At 39.7% G+C, this 23386-nt stretch overlaps 6 protein-coding genes across 8 annotated transcripts; 4 read left to right on the top strand and 2 right to left on the bottom strand.

Moving 5' to 3' along the window:
- Positions 1-1004: 1004 nt before the first annotated feature.
- LOC133722496 (uncharacterized) lies at positions 1005-4030 on the top strand. 2 transcript variants are annotated; one of them, XM_062149383.1, is made up of 6 exons: positions 1005-1483; positions 1940-2146; positions 2227-2400; positions 2499-2605; positions 2760-3055; positions 3185-4030. In XM_062149383.1, exons 1-6 carry the CDS (start codon positions 1286-1288, stop codon positions 3751-3753), a joined length of 1551 nt encoding a protein of 516 aa, XP_062005367.1. In that variant the 5' UTR covers positions 1005-1285; the 3' UTR covers positions 3754-4030. The 2 variants fall into 2 exon arrangements, with proteins under 2 accessions (XP_062005367.1, XP_062005366.1); XM_062149382.1 differs by having other exon boundaries at positions 1007-1483; positions 3161-4030.
- A 16-nt stretch (positions 4031-4046) lies between these two features.
- LOC133722497 (uncharacterized) lies at positions 4047-5348 on the bottom strand. Of its 2 annotated transcripts, XR_009852797.1 has the most exons (3): positions 5110-5348; positions 4305-5004; positions 4047-4179 (listed from the first exon to the last, which is right to left on the bottom strand). XR_009852797.1 is itself a non-coding variant. In XM_062149384.1 (2 exons), the coding sequence occupies exons 1-2, from the start codon at positions 5215-5217 to the stop codon at positions 4393-4395; spliced, it is 720 nt and encodes a 239-aa protein (XP_062005368.1). In that variant the 5' UTR covers positions 5218-5348; the 3' UTR covers positions 4047-4392. The 2 variants fall into 2 exon arrangements, 1 of the variants encoding a protein (XP_062005368.1); XM_062149384.1 differs by having other exon boundaries at positions 4047-5004.
- Positions 5349-6990: 1642 nt separating this feature from the next.
- LOC133721978 (peptide chain release factor PrfB2, chloroplastic) lies at positions 6991-10150 on the bottom strand. The gene is made up of 7 exons (XM_062148761.1): positions 9520-10150; positions 9075-9287; positions 8596-8697; positions 8331-8468; positions 7772-8076; positions 7488-7641; positions 6991-7369 (listed from the first exon to the last, which is right to left on the bottom strand). The coding sequence occupies exons 1-7, from the start codon at positions 10015-10017 to the stop codon at positions 7235-7237; spliced, it is 1545 nt and encodes a 514-aa protein (XP_062004745.1). The 5' UTR covers positions 10018-10150; the 3' UTR covers positions 6991-7234.
- Positions 10015-12252, top strand: LOC133721979 (RNA pseudouridine synthase 1). The gene is made up of 2 exons (XM_062148762.1): positions 10015-10530; positions 10960-12252. The coding sequence occupies exons 1-2, from the start codon at positions 10158-10160 to the stop codon at positions 11631-11633; spliced, it is 1047 nt and encodes a 348-aa protein (XP_062004746.1). The 5' UTR covers positions 10015-10157; the 3' UTR covers positions 11634-12252.
- A 1647-nt stretch (positions 12253-13899) lies between these two features.
- LOC133719684 (pyrophosphate-energized vacuolar membrane proton pump 1-like) lies at positions 13900-17868 on the top strand. The gene is made up of 8 exons (XM_062145854.1): positions 13900-14328; positions 15027-15601; positions 15679-16058; positions 16161-16247; positions 16343-16673; positions 16763-17173; positions 17258-17317; positions 17415-17868. The coding sequence occupies exons 1-8, from the start codon at positions 14097-14099 to the stop codon at positions 17619-17621; spliced, it is 2283 nt and encodes a 760-aa protein (XP_062001838.1). The 5' UTR covers positions 13900-14096; the 3' UTR covers positions 17622-17868.
- A 1993-nt stretch (positions 17869-19861) lies between these two features.
- Positions 19862-23329, top strand: LOC133721658 (calreticulin). The gene is made up of 12 exons (XM_062148337.1): positions 19862-20024; positions 20949-21056; positions 21162-21354; positions 21461-21719; positions 21814-21870; positions 21963-22010; positions 22096-22182; positions 22269-22394; positions 22473-22568; positions 22653-22730; positions 22869-22961; positions 23054-23329. The coding sequence occupies exons 1-12, from the start codon at positions 19925-19927 to the stop codon at positions 23063-23065; spliced, it is 1257 nt and encodes a 418-aa protein (XP_062004321.1). The 5' UTR covers positions 19862-19924; the 3' UTR covers positions 23066-23329.
- The last annotated feature ends 57 nt before the right edge of the window (positions 23330-23386 follow it).

Genomic DNA, 23386 nt, shown 5'->3' with positions numbered 1-23386 from the left:
GTTTCCTTGGTAGATTAGAATAAGTTAGGTCAAAACCCGGCTCGCGAAGCCTATCGTAGCGCAAAAAACCGCCGCAATCACAGGTGATCCTCCGATCGAAGACTATGGCTCTTTTGTAGAAAAACAAGGAATACTTGAACGACAAACGCCTGAGTTGCCATAGATGCCAGCACATGGACGACTCCCAAGAAGTAGGATGACAGTGATGGCTAGGAGCAGTGAAGCCGATGGCTACTAGGGTTTAGGGGAGCAGTAGCCATTCTCTAACTTACTTATTCAGGACTATCAAATAATAGAAGTACAATATGATGGATTTGAAGGGTTCATACATTATTTTTTACTTTCATATTAAGTTGTGGATTGTCATTTTTCACTCTCTCGTACTTATATCTTTAGTAATTGTATCTCATGTGAATAAATTTTCGCAATTACCTCAAAAAAAAAAAAAAAAAAATTTCATACGGTGTATCTGTCCATGAATTAAAAGTAGTTGGGCTTCATATTCAAGATTTATAACATGCTGATTAAAAAATAGACTACAATATCTATCTATCACCACTCTTTTCAACTATCAATAACTGTTTAGACAAATAATTATTACGTACAATTGACACCGGTTTTCTAAACTTTAGTCGCCTGATTCAACATTTAAAATGTATCTATATAATTTTTTTGAATAAACAATAGAAAGATTTTTTTTTTCAACATTATTGCCAATATTATCGGCATAAATCAAATTGTAGAAAGTACCATAAATCCGACACATTTATAAGTGTATAACAAAATTTAAAGTTAGTTACTCTAACAAACAAATCTATACTTCCAATTAGGCTAAATCTAACCCATGAGAATCTACCATTCCAACGTCCATGAAATATGATTGAGAAAAAAGAAAAAGAAAAAAAAAGTGAGAATGAAATTAGAAGGGAAAACGGAAAAAAAAAAAGGAGGGAATTTTGTAGGGCCTTGAAGCAAGTTGAAGAGTCCACGTGGAAAAGACGACCCAAGCAGTCCTGCGTCAAAAAGAGTCCCTGAAGCCGTATATTAACCAGAGTAGAGTCGGCTCTGCTTCATCACCTTCACTCACACCCTCGCTCTGTTTTCTCGCCTTTTTTCTCTCCAATCCATTTTTTTTCCCTTCCAAGGGTCAAACTACTTAAACAAAACACCATTTTGAGACCAATACAAAAATGGATTAGCATACTACTCGAACTCTGGGTTTTGGCTTGGTTTTGTTCAGGTGTTCATCCGAAAATACAGGACAGGAGAAATAAGAAGAAGAAAAATGCTTCAAGAGGTTGGTTTTGATGGGATTTCCGTGACAGGCAATACGGAAAGTGGTAGTGAGTCTTCTTCTTCTGCTTGTTCTGAGCAGTTTCAGAATTCAATGCATGAGTCTATCAACTCTGGTTGTCATTATGATGAAATCTCACAAGCTGCAAATAAGAGGCTTAAAGAAACTCCAATCGACTCCAATGAAAAGGTTCCCCCTCCCCCCTTTTTTTTTTTTGGTAACTATATCTGTATTTATATCTTGGATAGGTCTTGAATCTTGGTTACTTTTTCTGTGGGGTTTAACATATATCATTTAGTGTTGCTTTGAAACTTGGTGTTTTCATGGGGTTTTAATTTGTTTCTTTGGGATTCTTTTATTTTTTCTTTGTTCATGAACCTAAGCATTTTGATGTTATTTGCAATTTTCTATTTTCTTCTCCATTTTCTGTTTCATTGTTTCATGATTTCAATCGTATTCATAGCATGAACAAAAGGTGAACAGAAAAATGATTACAGAGATTAGGGTTGGCTTTCTTTGGTTCAGATTATTTCAGTTGTTTTTGCAGTGTCTTTGTTAGTAATGCATCCGTGTTACTATTACTACGTTTCAAAATTTGTGAACTAACATCTGTGTTCTGTTCTGGTTGTGCTACATTCTTTGCAGGCTCAACTGGCTCAAACCCTTCTAAGCTTACCACCACTTGGTTTGTCACTTGGGAGGACGCCCTCTTTCTTGGACTTGAAAGAAGAATTGCCCCGCAAACGAAAGAGTAAGCGTGCAGCTGAAGTTAACGTTCAATCGATGTCCGAGAAGGAAAAATTGAAAGCTTCTAACTTCTGTGCCTCGTTACTCAGAATTGGTTCATGGCAGGTTGGTAGTCTCGATCTGGAACACTTTATATAGTAAATAAAATGAACTTTTCCATTCAATTTTGATTGTAATATGTGCAGAGAGTAAGTGAACATGAAGGAGACCTGGTTGCAAAGTGTTACTATGCTAAGCGAAAACTGGTGTGGGAAATCTTGGATAGTGGTTTGAAGAGCAAGATTGAAGTGCAGTGGTCTGATATTATCTCTTTGAGAGCTGTCATTGAAGAAAACCAACCTGGCATTCTAGAAATTGAGGTTATGCTTCTTTCAACTAGTAATTAGAATTATACTTTTTAGCAGGCTGCATATTGCTATGGTGTGGTATCTTTGTTAAAGTGGTGATACTTTTGCAGCTAGGCCAGCCACCAACATTTCATCGAGAGTCTAATCCACAGCCAAGAAAGCACACTATGTGGAATCCCACAACAGATTTCACCAGCGGTGAAGCTCTCATTCACAGGTAAAAACATCTTTATTTTTGTTACTGTTACTGCCAAAATACAGTTTTAGTGTGCACAAACAATGAATAGCTCCCGTCTGCACATTTCTGTATTTTGAACTGTTCAAACTGCGAGTAATTGGGCTGAGCTGATGTACTTGTTCTCTTTCTGTAGGAGGCATTATCTTCAGTTCCCGCCTGGTTTGCTTGACAAACACTATGAGAAGCTTATACAATGTGAAAGCCGGTTTTTAGAGTTGAGCCAAAGACCTTTCCCAAGCCAAAGATCTCCGTACTTCCAATCACACGATGGAGGTGCAAATATTTCTTTTGAATTTGGTAGCCATGGAGCAGAAATCCCCTCCAAGTTACCGTTACAATTCCCAATACATCTGGATCCTCAACAAATTCATACATATGAACAAGCCAAACCATCTCTTTGTTACACAGATTCTACTTCACCAATATCAGGTATTTACATCTCCTCCTTCACCGTAGCTTTTCTTAGGCTTTGAACACTACTTAAGTCGAACGACACACTAATGTTGTCTTCCCAAATATTTTGTGACGATATAGTTATGGATTTTTCTTCGCCTTTAGATGAGGTCATCGGCAACCAAGGAGTTGAAAATCAGTGTATGCCATCATCATGGGATCCGCAAGTCATTGCATATCTTCTAGGGAGAGATCAAATTCCAGCACCGGTTTCTACAGCAGAAGCTCAGTTCAATCCAGCCATTCCTTGCCAAAACTTCAATGAACCAATACCTTATAATCAAGAGTCCCAAATGCTGTTCAATATCGAAAAGCAGTTGTTCAGTCACTTGCAGATTCAGTGTCACAGCAATTCACCAGGCTCATCAATAGCATTTCCAGAGAATTTGAATCATGGAGCGATTACTGGTACTAATCAAACAGGCTATGACCAGGAAATGAGTGCTAACACAAACTTGATTCCGGGTGCAAGGGATCATACAGGCCAGACGCTTCCATTAGGCTGGGTGATGGCACCTCTACCAAACAGCTGGGGTATGCCGCCTCAAGTTGTTCCTTCGAGGCACTCAGGAATGCACCCAGCTGATAACAACTCGAGGTATTCATCTTTCAATCAAAATCCAACAACAGATGACTTTGCCGCTTTCAACAACTCGGAGAACCGCTGGAGATGACTGCCTCACAAGGATCAACAAATGGGAAGATCTACAAGGGATGAGTGTATTATATTTCTCAGCTTCAGCCCTCTGTTAGGTTTTTGTTTTAATCTTTTCTGTAAAATTCTAGTTCAGCTAGATTAGGCAGTCTGATGCCCCCTTTAGCTTTAGTTAGTGTCTAGCATTTCCTTTCCGAAATTGATTTACTCACAAGCATTGAGCATTGGCAATGGTTGGTCCTTGAAAATTCTTCATGCTTGGGTTCAAAGGTTTCAGCAATGATCACACAATTGAATCTGGGTCATTGTACACAAATAAAACAAAAAAGAATCATATATATACAGAGGCACACCTGATAAATTGCTTTCTGTTACAATATGAAAGACCCAAATCACAGTGCCAGAAATATAGAGAATGCCAGTGTAGAAGCATAGTCTCATCTACCTGGAAGTTCAAAAAGTAAAAAGGCTAGCTCAGCAACACACTCAACTTGGGTCAGTCATTTCTCCTACTGTGAAAATATTGACACCATAACTAGACAATAAAGTTTCAAGAATACAAGATCATACATGGTGCAGAACCAAGAGACTGCAAGATTTGAACCAGTAGCTCCCTACCGCATAAACAAAGTGGCTTGAATCAGCAAAATCCAAGTCTTCAAACTTGAGGGTCTTCGGCAATAGCTACAGGACCTTCTTCAGGCCTGGCTTCAACTTCAGGCTTGGCTTCAACTTTTAGGTCCAACCCTGCAGGAGGTTCTCCATCTCCTTCTCCTTGTGCATTCACCTCACTGAAACTCCTCTTCTTCGAATTCGACCTCTCCTCCTCAGGCTTGGCTTCAACTTGTTCATATTCACTCGCCGCCTCCTTTACCTTCTCTTTCCCCTTCCCCTTCCCCTTCACTTTTCCTTTCCCATTCGCCTTCCCCTTGCCCTTGGCATTAGCATTAGGATTGGCATTGTCCTTAACATTAGAATTGGCATTGTCCTGAACACTGGCATCGGCATCTTGTTGAGGAGGAAACAGGGGCGGTTCGCGGCCGCTTAGCTTGCAGAACACCCTTTCAACAGTTTGATTGATTTCCTTTCCCATTCCATTGTTATCCAAAATCAACTCCCAAACCGACTTGGAAGCCTTCTCCAGCACTTGGGTCTCAAGCTCCTGCCTCAGAGCATCAAACAGCTCTCTTTTCGTCTGCTTCTCGGCCCCGGGAGTGTTGAGAACTCGGCTTTGCTCCGCCATTTTGATAGTCGTGCTCTTCAGCTCTTCCTGCAACCCACCACCACCGTCATCAAAATTTACAATTGCAGCTCCAAATTGATCAATGTAAACAGAAAAAGATGAATAGGGAGAGAGAAAGAGAGGGAAATTTACATTGGCTTTGAGCTGGTTGATGATCTTCAATCTGAGAGAGTCAATGGTGCCGTCGTTCATTAGAGACTCCAATACATCTTCTGGGCTTATCACCGAAGAAGAACCCATTCTTCAATTCTCCTCCAATTTTGCAATTACGAAACCTCAAGCCCTAATTCTCCGATTCCGATTGCGCGCGCTCTCTCTCTCTCTCTCTTTCTCTCTCTGCAAGAGCCCTAATTTGCAAACCTTCGTGTAAAACGGCGTTATAGCTACAGTTTCGATTTGGAAAGTTTCAATTTGTATCATGAGAATGGGCTTGGTCATGGGCCTTCACTAGTAAATTGAGCCCAAATGCAAAGGTAACTATGTAGTTCCAATCCAACAAAACTAATGACACATTTTACTTGCATAAAAATGTAAAATTTACATGAAAATGAAACTCCTGACTCCTGAGCATAAGGGATTCTGTTACCTCAACGTGATCGCACCCTAATGGAATGTGGTAACTTGCATTTTAATTCTTCTATTAGTAAGATACAGAATTTTGCTACACCGAGTAAATAAATGTGACATAAGAGGTATTTAAAGGTTTATTAAGTGAGGTTAGCAAAGGAAGTTTTGGATGGAAATCATGATTTTGAACAAATCTTTCTTTTTTGACACATATTTTTGTGTGCTTAGCATTATTTTGTTCTGCATGGTGTGGACATCATTAGTCTCGCTTGCTTGCATAGATAAGTTAGCCTGTCTAGCTTGTATGGACGTGCCTCCCTAATTTGCATAGATTGCTTGCAAGAGCTTGCCTTCCCAGCTTGCATTGCATACTTGGCAGGCCACACCCCCAATTCCATTTATTTTATGATCCAAGTTTCTTAAACCAAAAGGTTATAGTGAGTTAATAGATTGAGGGTGTGGCTAGTCAAACAGATTAATATATGTTTATGAAATTGATTTCAGTTGACTGGCCACACCCTCAATATATATCTGTTTCTAAAACTCACTATTAGAAGAAGTCATAAACTGAAATCAATCTCATAAACTTCAACGATATCTTCTTTTGTTCAAGAATTAATCAAAGCCTTTTGCCAATGGCCTGTCAACATCCTCCTCGGCTGGAAGTGATGAGGCCTTCCCAATGCGAGGCATTAATGCTAAGTACTACTAGAGATGCAAGTTTGCTATGCACCCAGTTCGAGTTACAAATCAAAGCAACACTTGGGATACATTCCTTCTTCCATATCACGACTCGCTGGCAGTGAGGAAAGATGGTTCGGCAGGCGGCTCAAAAGCTACTATTTCTGATATATCAAAGTCGCTTTCCCGCCTAGAAGTTCCAGACAAGGCTCGTGAATCCCTGATAGACAAAATATTACTAGAAGTCTATAATGCTACTCCTCGTGATAGCAAGGCGAGAGTGACTATGGCGGTGTTCATAAATGTTTCAGTAGCGCAGAGCCAACGTACTAAATTTTAGGGAGTTGTATGCATGGTCAGTGCTAGGGCACCCAATTTGTATGGATAAGGAGATTATGGTTGGTTTAGAAGAACATGGACATGTTTTTTTAGTTTCTTTGATTTTATCTGCTTGGATTTTTAATTTTTTTTTCTTGTACTTTTAGTTTCGAATCAATGTGGCAATTGCTTTTTTTGGGGTACTTTTGTTCAGACACTGCTGGGATTCCTCCGCTAGTGTGATCTCCTTTGTTGTCCTTTCTAAGTTCAAGAACTAGGCCCAAAACTTCTCAACTTAAACTCTCTAGCAATTTCCCTCCCGCAGTGATATTGGCTTTACTAGAATGATATATATGTCCGGGCGTATTTCTTCTAAATGCTTTGAGGCGTGACTTTTGCTTAAGCTTTTACTGAAATAAGCTTATATTATTTCATTACAACATTAGATTGTCACCAAAACTTCTCTGATATCAAAGAATCATATCAAGTACTTAGACATTCTATCTTTTCACTGAATATACAAATGGCACATAGCGTACTCCTGTTGGCTTTGAAGGGTTATCCTTCCGCTGATTGTTCTGCTGTCAAATGACTGAAATCTATCACAATTTTGACGCATTGGCATGCAGCAAATATTCAGCTTTGCTAAAGATATGCAGGGTTTATTTCCAAATCTCGAAACAAAACTCATTTAGCGGTCATCTTCATCTTTATCCAAGGAAGCTGATAAATAACTCAAGATAAAACCGTCTAGATCTCCCTCAAGGACAGAATCAGGATCAGAGACTTCATAATTGGTTCTGAGATCTTTCACCATGCGGTATGGCTGCATCAAAAGCAGCAATTTAGCAAACAAAAGTTATTGCGACTTAAATTGTTGATGTATATTGTTGATGTATGACCGGAAAAAGAAGGGCTTGTTAACAATCGGAGGATGGGCATACCTGGAGCACGTAGCTGCGTATCTGGCTGCCCCAGGTTATATCAGTAAGAGATTGTGAATATTGTGCATTCTTCTGAGTCTGGCGTGCCATTTCAAGCTGGTCCACTCTTGCTTGGATAACAGCCATTGCTGAAGCCTTATTCTGATGTTGTGATCTGTGCATTCAAGAAAAAAGAGACCTAGGTAATTAGGGATAACATTGGCAATCCTTAGTTTCAACTCTCAAATATGGAAAGCAAAACATGAGAGGTTAGGGTTGCACAGACATGTGTAAGCCTTTCGTACCTTTCATTTTGACAAGTGGCAGTTATTCCAGTGGGAATGTGAACAATCCTCACAGCACTATCAGTCGTATTAGCGTGCTGGCCTCCAGATCCCCCCGAACGAAAACGCTCGATACGCAGATCAGATTCATTAATTTGTACATGAGCAGATACATCTCCCAGGATTGGAGTCACAGCGACAGCAGCAAATGAAGTATGTCTGCGCTTATTACTGTCAAAAGGTGAGATACGTACCAACCTGTGCACTCCTACTTCTGCTTTGGCATATCCAAAAGCATATTCACCATCAACTTTGATAGTTGCCCGCTGCAAGAATAGAATGATCTGAAGTTAAAAACATAGCACCAACCTACTATAACTTCTGATTGAAATAACCCACAAAAATGGAAAAACTAAATTGCACGCCAATCTCTAATTTAAAGGCTTTATTAGTGTTCAATATGAAACGAGTGGCCTATCAATAAGAAAATTTTCCTTTATTGGTAAGTAACTACTAGATATGTTTCAAGGATTCATTTGACTAATAAGAAGGATTGGTGATGAATGGTAAGAAGGTGAACCTTGATTCCCGCAATCTCACCAGGCATTTCATCCACCACGGTCATTTTATATCCACGGCGTTGAGCCCACATTTTATACATCTGCATGACCATCGCTGCCCAGTCATTGCTCTCTGTACCCCCAGCTCCCGATTGCACCTACATTACATGACAACAATGAAAGGTTTGATTATCGTATATCGAGCAGAAATGCCAAAACTATGGCCAATATATGTTAAATATAGGAAAATTTGAGATAGAAAAGCATCTCACATATATCACAGACCTCTATATAACATGAGCAAGGATCCTGCTCCCCAGCTAACAAAGCTTGGGTCTCTTTCTCCTTTGAAGTTCTTCTCATCTCAAGTAAAGCCTTCATGGATTCCTGCAAAGGAGAATCCAGGTAACTAAAAAGCACAATGCATGCTGTTCACAGTGTTGAAAGTTAAAATACATTACTTAAAAGAAAACTATTTAACTTCTATGGTAAGGATTGAACTTTCAAGAACTTAACCATTGCTTTTTGGCATTAATGTACAGTGTTACATTTATCGAAGGCTCAACCTAACAGAGGAAAGCAGCTATTGGATTCATTTCTACAATGTACCAATTCTATGTTCTCCATTAAACTACAACCAGTTCACATATCAGAGTACATCCCAAATCTAGAATAGTCAGTGAATAGAACAGAAAATTGTTGCTAATTGTTCAAGATGGCACAAACCATGTAAAACATGCCTATGAGAAGTATTGAGAGCCCACCGATTCCAACTCCACGTCATTCTCCTCCCGAGCAAGCTTTATCATGTCCACATGCTCAAGCAATTCCTGCTCAAATGCCTTCACTTCTTTCATTTTTCCCATCAGTGAACCATGCTCGCGACTTATCTTCCCGGCATGTACAGGATCATTCCAAAGGTCTGGCTTGTTCAGCTCCACTGATAACATATCCAACCTCACCAGCAACTTCTTCCACTGTCACCACAAACAAGAACTTTGCACTTCAAATTCAAGTCATATACAAACTTAAAACCAAAAGTTGATTATTGATTAGCAGCAAAGTTGTAATGACAGTTGCTAAGTTTAAACTCACTCTATCACATACAAAGTGCATTAAACCAAACGATGATTAGCAACGAAATTATGCATAAAAATGAGACTCATAAATTACATAAGGACAACAACAATCAGTGATTTGAAGCTGTACCTGCAAACGCTTCTTAATAAGATGAACTGATTGGGCAATTGCAGCAGCGTGACTCTTCCAATCACTCTCATCCTCTGCCATAATTGACCACTCACTATTAAGGATTCGATCAACTGTGAGCCCATCAGCGGTCGAAGGCTCCTGAGCAGCCTGAGTCCCATAAAATCGAACCAAGCTACAAGTTGCAATTCCACCATGAAACCCACATAAGCTTCTCACAACTGGAACCCCCAAATTAGAAGAAAGCCCAAAACTTTCACCGGAAGCAATTGAGTTTTTGATGTTCTGGAGAGACCCAGATAGGGTTTTAGAGGTTTTGGGTGAAAATGAAGAAGACCCAGGATCCAAAACCCCCGGAATTTCAACTGAGCTTGTGACATTCTGAGGTTTTGGGGGTTTATTGAGATAACCAAATTGAGATTCAGCTTTAGGGTTTCGGCAGAGAACCCCCCAGCATCTACTACTACTTGCTCTTTTTCTGAACAGGAAAGATGACATTTTTAGGGTTTAGCAGATTTTCTTCTTCTCCAGGGTTTTAACCGGAGCTCCAATAAATTTAGAAGAAGACCAAAACGACGACGTTCAAGCACATAAGCTCGCGCATTTAAGCGCAAAACGGCGTCGCTTTATTGACAAAAATGTCCTTCCCTCTTATTCTTCAACCCGCCAATGTCTTCTTCACCCCTAAAACCCTCACCAGCTTCCCCAAAGCCTTGAGCTCAATTTCAATGTCAGACCAACCCGAACCCACAAAACCCACTTCCCAAAATGCCCTCCAAGCCACGCAGAATTACCCTGTGCCCCTCTCCCCGCCTCTCCCACCCATCTCAAAGAACATAGAGCTGGCGAGAGCCATGTCCGCCTCTTCCAAATCCAGCCTCTTTTCTCTGTCGCGGGACGACGTCGTTTACGAGGACCAGTGGCTCATTGTTGTCAACAAGCCACAGGGGATTTACTGTGAGACTGTGCTGGAATCGGTCCCTAAGCTTCTCTTTGACTCGGCCGAGTCAGGTTTGCTCTCTTTTTTTCTGGACCGTTCATCTTTTGGGTCAGCTTGTTTGTTCTGTTTTGGATATTGGGTAATGGTTAATTGCTCAAAGTTAATAACTTTCAGTCCTAGTTAACTCAGTACATTGGGATTGACATGTTGGAATCGCTATGCTAATATGTAGTTGATTAACTTGAAGTTCAATCTATTTAAAGGTATCCAAAAAGTTCAAATTTTTAGCTCTGAATGCAGTTTTTCATGGATTTAGGTTTGATTCAAAGCATCAAAATGTGCTAGTGCCACACATTTGGTTATGTTCAGGAAAAGCTGTGTAGTGTCATTAGATAGTGAAATGCTCCCTACTTGAACTATTGAGAGGGTAGAGGATAGAATAGGAGCTTGAGTTTTTATTACACTCTTCCATGAATATTGAGTCGAGTTCAAATTACCAGTTGCAGGGACTGAAGCTATAGTGCCAGAGCTCCATCTTGCAAACCGTCTTGATCGGGACACTAGTGGAGTAATGATAATAACCAAGTCACATAAAGTAGCTGCCAAACTTGTTAAGGCATTTACTGATCATAAAGTTTCCAAAACGTACATTGCACGCTGCATTGGCTCAGCTCCGAAATGGGAAAGAATCACTGTTAGATCGGGTCATGGTCGGTCAAAGTTTGGGGCCTGGAGGGTGTATGCTGCTTCAGATGTAGGCCGGACACTTCCAGGTGGATCAGTAGTCAGAGACATGGAAACATCATTTGAAGTAATATCAATAAATGGACAAGGGATCTTCAAAGAGCCATCTGAGTTTAGAACAGATGAAGATAATATTGTAGTAGTTGAAGAAAAATCTGTAGTAGATGGAGATGCAAAGAAGGATGAGATTCTGGTGAGAGCACGTCCTCGGAGTGGAAGGACGCACCAAATCCGCTTGCATTGCCAGTATCTTGGAATTTCGATAAGAGGGGATGTTAAGTATGAGGGTGTCTACGAGTGGAAAGGGACAACATATGAAGGCCATGAACTTCATGCAGAAAGCTTGTCTTTGGAGCACCCTATTACTGGTCTTCCTGTATTATTTCGAGCACCCCTACCATATTGGGCCAGCCAGGCGTTGCAGCCATAGTTATGTTTGGAGGTTCTTGGTGTTACATGTCCCGTTCAGTTTTCATGCATAAAAGGAGAAGTTGTAGGATATAGTCTTGGTGTAAATCACTATGTACTGACTGCAGTTGATTCAACTTGAAGGGAGCTGAAATTTTTAGACTTTGCCTGTTTGCAAACCCGTACCCTTATTCACTTCATTACAATTAACTCTCGAGAGAAGGTCTGATGCCAAAATTGAGCTGTCATATGCCTCGAGTTACCGCAGCAGCCTCCTCGTCGCCTGAGCTCCTTATATTCAATTTTGATTGATCATACAGGCAGAATGGTTTGGAATTCAAATGTCATGAGTCATGACTACTCTTGTAAGTAACAAATTGCCAGGAAATTCTGATATACCATTTTCTTTTCAAATTTTTGTGCGCATAACTAGAATTTGCGATTGCTAGCTTGTGTTGATGTTGTCAAACTTGTTTTCCCTTAGATTCATGTATAAGTTCATCTCATAGTTGCTAAGAAATGAAGAAATAGGCGGTGATGTGTCATTATTATCATTATGTATGCTGAGCAGTATACAATTATATGCATGTAGTGCGTTGTCAACAACTATATGAATCATGAAGTGGGACAACAACACTTTACAGGAAGTTTACGATCTTTTCTTATCATTTTGGATCTTCTAGCTGAAAATTTAACCATTTATATGATTCTTTTTGGAGATATAATTATCTAATAGAGAAACGTAGTGTGCTGAACAAGGTAGAAATATCTGACTCAGTAGTTGAGCTCCAAGTCCTTTTGTAGCCTGTGAAAGTGAAAGAATCCGTGACAAATTCATGTTGATGTTGATCATATATAATATTGAATTCATGTTTGGAAAGACAAAGACTTTCAAGGTTTGTGGGTGTAGTTAGGATTAGGTTCATTTAGGATAATCAATTAAGGGCGGTAAACGTGTTACTTGGATAGAATAAGAGAATATAAAATTAAGATCTTTTACCCTTTTGCCAAGAATAGTGCAGCAAGTTTGATTCTTATTTTTGGATTAGTGAAGGCTTATCATGATCATATGGAATATTGTAGGTTCATTAGGTTTATAGACTAGGATATAGAACAAGGCTCCACAGAAATGAGATTTCTTCAATTCATTTGTTATCGTTACCCATTAGTAGTTGGTGGGGAGGCTTGGGCAAATGTGTGCTTACCAAAGACTTCATCAAAATGGTGAAGTGACCCAAGAAAAAAAAAAAGACCACCGTACTTCAACCGGCTTAAAATTCCCTCCATCTAAGAAATCACTTGCTTGGTTATAAGCACACGCTACTAAGCTTGGGAACAAAAACAATTAGGTCCTAGACTTCTCCAACCACAATTGAATTAGCTTGCACTTTCATATTGTTAAAAAATGTTTCATATTGATGACAATGACAGTGCACAAGCTTGACCCTAATTTTTAGGCAGTGTATCTACCTTCAAGGCCAAGAAAAGGATAATTTGCAACAATTATGTCGACTTCTTTATTTTTCTTCAATTTTCTTTGCACAAATGTTTCTTTACTGCAACTTGAATTCATTTGGAGTTCAAGTTAGCATCACATTGTACATTAAAAACAGTTGCTTAAAGATAATAAAAGCTTCCAGAAGAAAATGGGTGAATAATTCAATTTGAATTTGTTTAGTACTCTTCAAATTACGACCAGACTTTGAATTCACAATTTTCATCCTGGATTTCAACCAGCTTAAATCAGCAAGCTGAAAATGCTAGAACAAGCTAAAACTGTGATATTCCATACAACAGTACTAGTTTTTTTTTACCCAAAAAAAACAATACTAGTTCAATTTTGATTTATGCACAAAATGACAGAGATGGTGTCTTGACCTCATCGCAAACGCATTACAAGCAGAATGACAAAGTTGGGTTCCTAGAAATGGCACAGTAAATAGTTTAAACGTTTTTTTCTCTAATGTCAATTATCAAATTGAAGATATGCTCAGAATGTGGAAAAGGTGCAACTTTCATTAACATAATAAGAATAAGAAAAAAAAGGTGAAGTATTCTAATATATGAAATCCAAAAACTTGGAAATTTTGTGATCTTGTGAGTAATTATTGAGTTCATCTTTATCCATGGGGCTGTTGCTGATAAGACCAAAGTTTATCCATCAGTGAGAGAAAAGTACAGATCTCCCATTAATGCTGTGACAATACCTCTACCAATTATTCAAAACAACCAGTTATACTCAGTCCAAGCTTAGGAAAAATCTTCCCCAAGTCCTACCTGCCTGTCAAACAAGCTAGCTTTATAGATTCTTATGGACATGCAAAGCAATTACCGACACATATCATTTGGATAACACCTTTGTAGTTTTTAAGAGGCTGTACATAAAAACCCACCGTTGCTTCTTTGCCATATATATGAATGCTCAGAGAGAAGCTTAGAGAAACTTAGAGAAATCTACCTTTTGTGTTGTTTCATATTGTTGGAAATGGCTTTGCTGAGTGAGGGCCTAACTCAGGTTCTGATACCTGTGGCTGCCTTGATTGGACTTGCTTTTGCTTTGCTTCAGTGGTTTCTGGTTTCGAAGGTGAAGGTGTCTTTTACCTCCAGTGATGGAAATGGCTGTAAGGACAAGTTGATCATGGGAGAAGAAGAAGAGGGTATTGACAACTTTTCGGTTACCCTCAAGTGTGCTGAAATTCAAAATGCCATTTCTGAGGGTGAGCTTTCTCTCTGGTCCTCCTCTCCTTCCTTTGTTATCTGTCTTTTAAATCCTTGTATTATCATTGTTATGCTTAAGAGGAAACACGGCGACTATTATAAAAAGTCTTTGAGCTATCATGCTAGTTTCATGGTGTTTTTACACCCTGAAAAGAGTAGGAGCTAAGTTCTTGCTGCCCTTCTGTGAAGGATCAGTTTTGTTCTTTGATTTTACTTTTACTGTTGTTTTATGTTAATATTTGTACATTCTTCTTTCCTTTTCCTTTTATGTACTCTGTTGAAATTTGATCTTTGAGATGGCCTTTGAAACTTTGAACCCAGTTGGCAAATTGTACATCAATTTTAGGGTCCCCTTTTGTCTTGTGCATGATGCTCTTTTTGGCCACACCTTCATTTTTTACATATGTTAAGTATGATTCTAAAGAATTATGAGCTATCATGTTAAGGGAGTTGGTGCTTTAGGGAGACACAAAAATAGAAACAGATCCATGAGACTCCTCATAAGTTAACAGAATTGGAATTCAAAAACACGAAGGGAGGCATGTCAATAATTTGATCTTCTATGGCATATTGGCTATACATCAAATGCATTAAAATTCAGCACTAAACTATGATACAAGTTTGTGCAGTATATAAGATTGGATCTGGATTGAACTTTATTTGACTCTGATGATGTTGATCTTTGTAATGTTCCTAGGGGCAACCTCTTTCTTATATACCGAATATAAGTACCTCAGTATCTTCATGGGTGTATTTGGTGTTGTCATCTTCCTCTTCCTTGGTTCTGTTAAGGGCTTCAGCACTGAAAGCGAACCCTGCACTTACAACACAGGGAATATGTGCAAACCAGCTTTAGCCAATGCCTTCTTTAGTACTGTTGCGTTCTTGCTTGGTGCTCTTACATCAGTCATCTCCGGTTTTCTTGGGATGAAGATTGCAACGTATGCCAATGCTAGAACAACTCTTGAAGCGAGGAAGGGTGTTGGGAAGGCTTTTATCACTGCTTTTCGGTCTGGTGCTGTGATGGGATTTCTTCTTGCTGCCAATGGCCTGTTGGTTCTGTACATCACTATTAATTTGTTTAAGCTGTATTATGGGGATGACTGGGAAGGACTGTATGAGTCGATTACTGGTTATGGACTTGGAGGTTCTTCAATGGCATTGTTTGGAAGAGTTGGGGGAGGTATATACACAAAAGCAGCTGATGTTGGTGCTGATCTTGTTGGGAAAGTTGAACGAAACATCCCCGAAGATGATCCACGAAACCCAGCTGTAATTTCCTGACTAGTTGATTACTCATTTCTTGTAAACTATTGCACTGATTCGCTAATTCTTTGTTTCTTATTCAGGTCATTGCAGACAATGTGGGTGACAATGTAGGAGACATTGCAGGCATGGGATCTGACCTGTTCGGATCATATGCCGAGTCAACTTGTGCAGCATTGTTTGTTGCATCTATATCCTCCTTTGGTGTCACTCATAACTATGTAGCCATGTCTTATCCCTTGATTATAAGCTCAATGGGGATTGTTGTTTGCTTGATAACAACCCTTTTCGCAACTGATCTGTTTGAAATTAAGAACGCGAGTGCAATTGAACCTGCCTTGAAGCGACAGCTTGTTATCTCAACTGTTCTAATGACTGCTGGGATTGCTGTGGTCACTTTTGTAGCTTTGCCATCAGAGTTCACTATGTTCAGTTTTGGGACCGATAAGACTGTCAAGAACTGGTATGCCTCTGTCAGGCTCCAACATCTCGTTCTTTCCAAGGCAATGATTTTATTCTCCCATAATATATAATATTTGTTATTTGAATTAAATGTGGCCTGCAGGTACCTTTTCTTTTGTGTGTCAATTGGCTTGTGGGCTGGTCTTGTTATTGGATATACTACCGAGTACTATACTAGCAATGCATACAGGTGAACCATTTTCTTTTAGAGTTATAATCACAATGCAATTATTCACTCATAGTCTTCAAAACTCTGATGCTTATAATTACCATGTTCAATTGCAGTCCAGTGCAGGATGTGGCAGATTCTTGCAAGACCGGTGCTGCAACAAATGTGATCTTTGGTTTGGCTTTGGGTTACAAGTCAGTTATCATTCCTGTTTTCGCCATTGCATTTGCTATATATGTCAGCTTTAGCTTGGCTGCTATGTATGGAATTGCTGTGGCTGCTTTGGGAATGCTCAGTACTATCTCCACTGGTCTTGCAATTGATGCATATGGCCCCATAAGCGACAATGCTGGTGGCATTGCAGAAATGGCTGGGATGAGCCATGAGATTCGTGAAAGAACAGATGCTTTGGATGCTGCTGGAAACACCACTGCTGCTATTGGCAAGGTGAAACAGTCAGGAGACCAAGTATTGACTATGATCATTTGTATCGCTTCTTCATTTGATTTTGACATTCTTTTGCTCTTATGTGTCAGGGTTTTGCTATTGGATCAGCTGCTCTTGTTTCTCTTGCTTTGTTTGGTGCCTATGTCAGCAGAGCAGGAATAGAAACCGTTGATGTGTTGACCCCGAAAGTCTTCATTGGCTTGCTTGTGGGAGCTATGCTTCCATACTGGTTTTCAGCCATGACAATGAAGAGTGTAGGAAGTGCAGCACTCAAAATGGTGGAAGAGGTTCGCAGACAATTCAATACTATTCCGGGGCTCATGGAAGGAACAGCAAAGCCAGACTATGCAACATGTGTCAAGATTTCTACTGATGCTTCCCTCAGGGAGATGATCCCCCCAGGCGCTTTGGTCATGCTTACTCCTCTCATTGCTGGTACCTTCTTCGGAGTAGAAACTCTTGCTGGCATTCTTGCTGGTTCACTTGTTTCTGGTGTTCAGGTAGGTGACCTTTAACTGAAGCTGTTCAATTTTCTTATAGTCTTTCTTTAACCATTTCTTATACTAACTTGGTTTTCCTTCTAGGTTGCCATTTCAGCTTCAAACACTGGCGGGGCATGGGATAATGCAAAGAAATACATAGAGGTAAAGCTTTTGTTCTTGCTACTTATGGTTCTGTCATGTTCAAGTGATCGAGTTCCATTTTGAGTCATTCTGATTTCTTTCTTTTATGTGCCTGCAGGCCGGTAATTCCGAGCATGCCAAATCCCTGGGTCCTAAGGGTTCGGATCCTCACAAGGCGGCTGTGATAGGTGACACCATTGGAGATCCCCTCAAGGACACTTCTGGTCCTTCACTCAACATTCTCATCAAGCTCATGGCAGTTGAGTCCTTGGTTTTTGCACCATTCTTTGCAGCTCATGGAGGCCTAATCTTCAAATGGCTATGAGATGGAGCTGTAACAGAAATCAGGTTATCTTCGGTAAATATTTACTGGCTGAGCAGTAATGCCATCTAGTTACCTGATGTAAATTAAGTAAAAGCGGTATCATGCATGGCTACTAATTTCCAATTTTACTAAACCTAAAATGATGCATATATTGGCATCATCCCTTCTGAATTTCTGTATCTCAGTCTCTGTATCATGTATGTATATGGCCAGTTCTTGTGAGTTGAATCCGACGCTTAATATCTCATATCCATCAACTTCATTATCGAGATGTTTGCTTAACTGCTTCATATCAAGGTTAAACAACCACTAACCCGAACAAACCGTAACTTTGTAGCCAATTATAAAACAACCGTAACTTAAAGAGTGTAGTATGAAGATTGAGGGCACTATTTTGATGGTTCGACTCGAGCCCTCGACTCTAGTAATCTCAGGTACTGCTTGCAATGGCTTAGTACAACAACACTATACAGTGCTGAAGCAGATGTGCTCGGTGCTCACAGCTGAACCAAGGTCAACTATAGCACTAGTAGTGAATTGGATTTAACTGGGTGCCCTGTGACTGTTTGACAATAATATAATGAGGTTTTGAGTGACTTCCAATCTAAGCATCCAAAGTTGCAGAGCAGAACAAAATGAGTGCCGGCCCACTATGAAAATATCAAAGAATTAAGCCTGCTAGGACTGTGGAGCTAAGTGCCTTTTTGTATGTCCTTATTCTAAGCAACGTCACAATTATATGCGAATATTTCTAGGAACGTTTATTGTTTATGCTCAATCAAGATCAGGGACAAACCTGTTGATCTGAAGGTTGGTGCTAATTGAACAATATAAGATATATCCGTTTTTTTTAAGAATAGAAGAAAATTTATTAATTCAAGAGATTACATCAACGTAGATGATACTGTAAATCTCAACTACTCAAATTAGAGAAGAGGACCTACTCATACCCCTAATATAAAACAGCAGTTATAGATACCATGAGCCTATAGTGACTCAACTATAACCTACAAACAATCAACCTATCTTAGGAGTGTCAATACATTCTTACAGCCAACCTCATGAAGAGAGTAACCCCTTCCAACACCATATACCAAAACCGCCAGTATACGTGTAGGGGCATCTCCTCATTACATTGACAACAAGAAAACATCAAAATGAAAACAACTAGTCCTTAGAGACATGAAACCAAGACAAACTAAGCCCTTGCTCAATTGAGGAAGGACTTATTATACCTAACCAAAAACCAAAAAATAAAAACCTACTAACACAAAAGAAAAGGCTGTCACGAACCTCTTTCCATTCCCTCAAAGGTGATTCTAGCTTCCTAGAAACCACCACATTAAGATGGAAGCTTGTAAGGACGGTAAACTCAAATCTAAATTTCCAGTTTCTAGGCCATGGATAGAGGCACCACGAGCCCCAACCCAAAGAGAAATCTCACTATTCCTTTCCGTAGCCACCAAACCCATATCAAATCTCAATAAAACCTGATAACACGTTTGCGAGTCACTTAGTTACATACTGTCGACAAAATTCATAAGTTATGTCAAGTACTTGTCGAAGATGAGATGTTCTTTATTACTACTTAGCACATCATAACTCATTAGGCGCATGATCATGGTTCATAAGTCATAACCATGTAACATTACTTGGCAAATAATGTTTGCAAAAACTATAGCATTGGAGTGTGGCCTAAGACTTTCATAATGGTATGGCACAATTGGGAGGTCCATGCCAAAGTCCCATAAAGGAAAGTTGAATATGAATAACCTTTTTGTTCCTCACAAAAGAGGCTCAGCAATCTTTTTTATTCTAATCCTAGCTTAACCTACCCTAATCTGCAAATTAAGTATTAAAATTTTCTTCGTAATCCTAGCCAAAATGGATTACGAAGATAAATGTCATCAATGCCAATCAGGATTTAGTGATTTACCCATTTTGAACTTTTGGTTGTAAACCACCAGACTACCCAATCAGGGTAGGTAGCTGCAGGGGCACTTCCGTAAACTCACATGGCCTCACACCTACGTGTCGCGCCCAATTGTTGCAGTCTCCATTTCCGTTAAGGCCCAATCCCGCACCGCCATATCACACCAATGACCAGCTGAGCTGATGTGGCGATTTCCCACTCGTCCACGTCATCGAACTCAGAGTCTTACCCGAGCTGAAATGAACTTTTTAACCGCAGCAGTAAAATCCGAACCGGTAGAGGCTTATATAACGGACCCCCGATTGCTACGACTCTCACTCTGTAGCTGCAACTGTCTCTCTCTCTCTCTCTCTTCTGCGTGGTGAAAACAATGGCGTCTAGGGCTCGAAATCCTAGCTTGGCGTCCTTGATCCTTCTCTCTCTCCTCGCCGTCGCCTCCGCCAAGGTCTTCTTCGAAGAGAAATTCGAAGGTATACACAAATCTCTCTCTCTGATTCTCACTCTGTATCTGTATGTGTGTTCGATCAGTGTTTGTTTGCATTTTCGGTGAGGTTTTGTGTGTGATGTAATTGCGTTCGGTTTATGGAGGATCGATGTTGACTGTGAGTCTGCGATTCGATCTGGTTGTTTTTGCATCGTTGATTTCTGTGCGGAGGTGTTAGGGTGAATTGAATTTACTGATGTGGCATGGATCTGTTAGAAATTTGATGTATTGTTGAGTTTTCAGCTTGATTTGTGGTTTTTGGTTATGGTCATAATTGAAATGGTGAATGTGTAAGTGTACGTGTACGTTTATCTGGTCAGTGACTCAATAGGAGTTGTAAGGTTTATGCTTTTGCTTTATAGTCAATACACGATTGGCACCGGATGGAGATATCAGTAATTAAAAGGTTTATGGTTCGGTTTCGGTTCAGTGGTGTTTATTCTTTGTGTAGTGGCAGTGTAGGAGATAGTCCCATCCAAAATGGCATCATGATGAGTGAATGTGTGCTGTGTATTTGAATTTCCAGGGCTTGGTAGGTGAAAAGGAACTTTGAATTGATGCTTGTTTCTGTTGCTGAATTTGTCAATTTACCAATAAAATGTTTGTCAACTCAGTGCTGGATTTTGTTGAAGGCTAGAAAACTGAATTGGTTTTCAGCTTTGGTAATTCAATGAGGAAAGCGACATGTCTTGGTCAGAGCAACAGAGACATGGAGTATTAGTGTCAACTAGTAGCATATCTCGTTCAACTAGGATAATAATGACTGTAAAAAGCAAGTGAATAAGTTTATTTCCATGGTAAATGTAATATTTCTACATCTCTGAGCTCTCTAGCTCTTTTGCGGTAAGATATTTTTCTTGTTCTGTTATCTGACCTTCATTTCTTTTGTTTTTCCTGTATGATTTCACAGATGGATGGGAGAAACATTGGGTTAAATCTGACTGGAAGAAAGATGAGAACCTAGCTGGGGAATGGAACTACACCTCTGGCAAATGGAACGGCGACGCTAATGACAAAGGTAGACTTTTAAACCAATAATGTCTGCGGATTTCCTTGGTTGTGTTTGAAACGTGTGGAATAGTGTCCGGATGACCATATTCACTGACTTTGGTTCTTGTTCCAGGTATCCAAACCAGTGAGGACTACCGGTTCTATGCCATATCAGCTGAGTTCCCTGAATTCAGCAACAAGGATAAAACACTAGTGTTCCAGTTTTCTGTGAAGCATGAACAGAAACTTGACTGTGGTGGTGGCTATATCAAATTGCTCAGTGGTGATGTAGATCAGAAGAAGTTTGGTGGGGATACCCCATACAGGTTTGTGATCTCACCTTTTGGTTTGAGTGTCAGCTCATTTTGTTTCTGTAATTCAATTTCCTTACCTCATTTAAATTGTTAATATTGATTTATTATTGGTTTGCAGCATCATGTTCGGGCCAGATATCTGTGGATACAGCACCAAGAAAGTGCATGCAATTCTCCACTACGACGGAACAAATAAATTGATCAAGAAGGATGTACCTTGTGAGACTGACCAGCTCACTCATGTCTATACCTTTATCATCCGCCCAGATGCTACCTACAGCATCCTTATTGACAATGTAGAGAAGCAAACTGGTAGCCTCTACAGTGATTGGGATCTTCTTCCTCCAAAGAAAATCAAGGATCCCGAAGCCAAGAAGGTAAATCTCAACGGTTTTTATTTTATTTTTATTTCAACAAAGTAATCGTTACTGAAAGGTTGATGAATGAATATTGACTATCTATTGTTGGCAGCCTGAAGATTGGGACGACAAGGAATTCATCCCAGACCCTGAAGACAAGAAGCCAGAGGTAGTCTCCCAGTATAATAAGTGTAGTACTTTTTTATGGCTTATATGTGGTGAATATAACAGCCATACCGACTCTTATTGTCTATTTTGTAGGGATATGATGACATTCCCAAGGAAATCTCAGATCCCGAAGCCAAGAAGGTAATGACTCCACTTGTGGTTTTGAAATATTGCACCTATATTGCAGAATAATTTTGTTGCTCACTGACGTGGTTTGGTGTTTCAGCCTGAAGATTGGGATGATGAGGAAGATGGTGAATGGACAGCCCCAACCATCCCCAACCCTGAATACAAGGGTGAATGGAGCCCAAAGGTTTTTGAAATTCTGATTTTTTTTATAATAGGCTCATAATGTAACTTTTAGAACAGTTGTTCATGATTTGCTCCCCTTCCTTTCAGAAAATTAAGAACCCCAACTACAAGGGAAAGTGGAAGGCACCATTGATTGACAACCCAAAATTCACCGATGACCCTGACCTATATGTTTTCCCCAACTTGAAGTATGTCGGAATTGAATTGTGGCAGGTAATTTCATTTCTTACTTCCTAGTTTGCTATTTGTATTCCCATGATATTCACATTCTGATCATCATTATGTGTAAAGGTGAAATCTGGAACTCTGTTTGACAATATCGTGATCACTGATGAGCCGGAGTATGCCAAGCAGCTGGCTGAAGACACATGGGGAAAACAGAAAGATGTATGTTTATCTTAGATACCACTGCCTAGCTGTTTTTACGATGTGCTTTTAGATTTCTTATCGAATTCCCATGAATTTCTTCAGGCTGAGAAAGCAGCATTTGAAGAGGCAGAGAAGCTTCAACAGGAAGAGGAGTCCAAGGATGAGCCAGCTGATTCTGATGTAAGCCTATAAACCATTACCGGAAAAATCTTTGTTTATCTTCTGTGGTCCTAACTGTGAACTGTTACCTGAAAGGTCTTGGATTTATCATGTTCTTGTGTCTGTGGTCCTAACTTTTGCCCTCCCTGTGTTTTGTAGGCTGAGGATGATGAAGATGATGCTGAAGAGGACTCTGATGCTGAATCCAAACTAGAAGAGGCTGAAGAGGCCGTGGAAGAGGCTGCAAAACATGTAGGCTTTCTTTCTTTCTTGCACATTGTTGTTAGTCAACTCAACCGCATAATTAGTACGTTAACTGATCGTTTTGTGTTTTGCGTTTTCAGGATGAACTGTAGGGAGAGAGCTATGCAGAGTTTTAGAGATAAGCTTGGGCCAAGGGCACCCATTTTTTTTTTTTTCTTTTCATTTTTTCACTTCTTATTTGTTAGCTGTAGGAAGAGAGAACTGTGAGAGGGAAGATACTGCTGAATGTTGCTTATTAGCTCTTATGTCTTAAAATCTTCATTTAGCTGCTGTTTGAGCCATGAGAACAATCATGAGTTATTGTGATGTGGTTTTCATAATCAAAATTCAGGAAAAAAAAAAAAATAGTTTTATGACTTCTGAGACTCTTTTTTATCTTTATATTGCTATGTTTCCTTTGTTTGTCCAATATG

This window comes from Rosa rugosa, chromosome 7 (assembly GCF_958449725.1).
Source record: "Rosa rugosa chromosome 7, drRosRugo1.1, whole genome shotgun sequence".
NCBI classification, from domain to species: Eukaryota; Viridiplantae; Streptophyta; class Magnoliopsida; order Rosales; family Rosaceae; genus Rosa; species Rosa rugosa.
This window is presented reverse-complemented; position numbering and strand designations above follow the sequence as displayed.

Excerpts from the sequence above, each read along its gene's own strand:
- LOC133722496 (XM_062149382.1), top strand. The coding sequence starts at position 1,286 with ATGCTTCAAGAGGTTGGTTTTGATGGGATTTCCGTGACAGGCAATACG. Across the intron at positions 1,484-1,939 it reads CAATCGACTCCAATGAAAAG|GCTCAACTGGCTCAAACCCT; the intron begins GTTCCCCCTCCC and ends CATTCTTTGCAG. Across the intron at positions 2,147-2,226 it reads TCAGAATTGGTTCATGGCAG|AGAGTAAGTGAACATGAAGG; the intron begins GTTGGTAGTCTC and ends TAATATGTGCAG.
- LOC133722497 (XM_062149384.1), bottom strand. The coding sequence starts at position 5,217 with ATGGGTTCTTCTTCGGTGATAAGCCCAGAAGATGTATTGGAGTCTCTA. Across the intron at positions 5,005-5,109 it reads TCAACCAGCTCAAAGCCAAT|GAAGAGCTGAAGAGCACGAC; the intron begins GTAAATTTCCCT and ends GGTGGGTTGCAG.
- LOC133721978 (XM_062148761.1), bottom strand. The coding sequence starts at position 10,017 with ATGTCATCTTTCCTGTTCAGAAAAAGAGCAAGTAGTAGTAGATGCTGG. Across the intron at positions 7,642-7,771 it reads GCCACTTGTCAAAATGAAAG|ATCACAACATCAGAATAAGG; the intron begins GTACGAAAGGCT and ends TTGAATGCACAG. Across the intron at positions 7,370-7,487 it reads TACGCAGCTACGTGCTCCAG|CCATACCGCATGGTGAAAGA; the intron begins GTATGCCCATCC and ends CTTTTGATGCAG.
- LOC133721979 (XM_062148762.1), top strand. The coding sequence starts at position 10,158 with ATGTCCTTCCCTCTTATTCTTCAACCCGCCAATGTCTTCTTCACCCCT. Across the intron at positions 10,531-10,959 it reads CTTTGACTCGGCCGAGTCAG|TTGCAGGGACTGAAGCTATA; the intron begins GTTTGCTCTCTT and ends TCAAATTACCAG.
- LOC133719684 (XM_062145854.1), top strand. The coding sequence starts at position 14,097 with ATGGCTTTGCTGAGTGAGGGCCTAACTCAGGTTCTGATACCTGTGGCT. Across the intron at positions 15,602-15,678 it reads ATGATCCACGAAACCCAGCT|GTCATTGCAGACAATGTGGG; the intron begins GTAATTTCCTGA and ends TTTCTTATTCAG. Across the intron at positions 16,059-16,160 it reads GATAAGACTGTCAAGAACTG|GTACCTTTTCTTTTGTGTGT; the intron begins GTATGCCTCTGT and ends TGTGGCCTGCAG.
- LOC133721658 (XM_062148337.1), top strand. The coding sequence starts at position 19,925 with ATGGCGTCTAGGGCTCGAAATCCTAGCTTGGCGTCCTTGATCCTTCTC. Across the intron at positions 22,011-22,095 it reads CAGATCCCGAAGCCAAGAAG|CCTGAAGATTGGGATGATGA; the intron begins GTAATGACTCCA and ends TTGGTGTTTCAG. Across the intron at positions 22,569-22,652 it reads CATGGGGAAAACAGAAAGAT|GCTGAGAAAGCAGCATTTGA; the intron begins GTATGTTTATCT and ends GAATTTCTTCAG.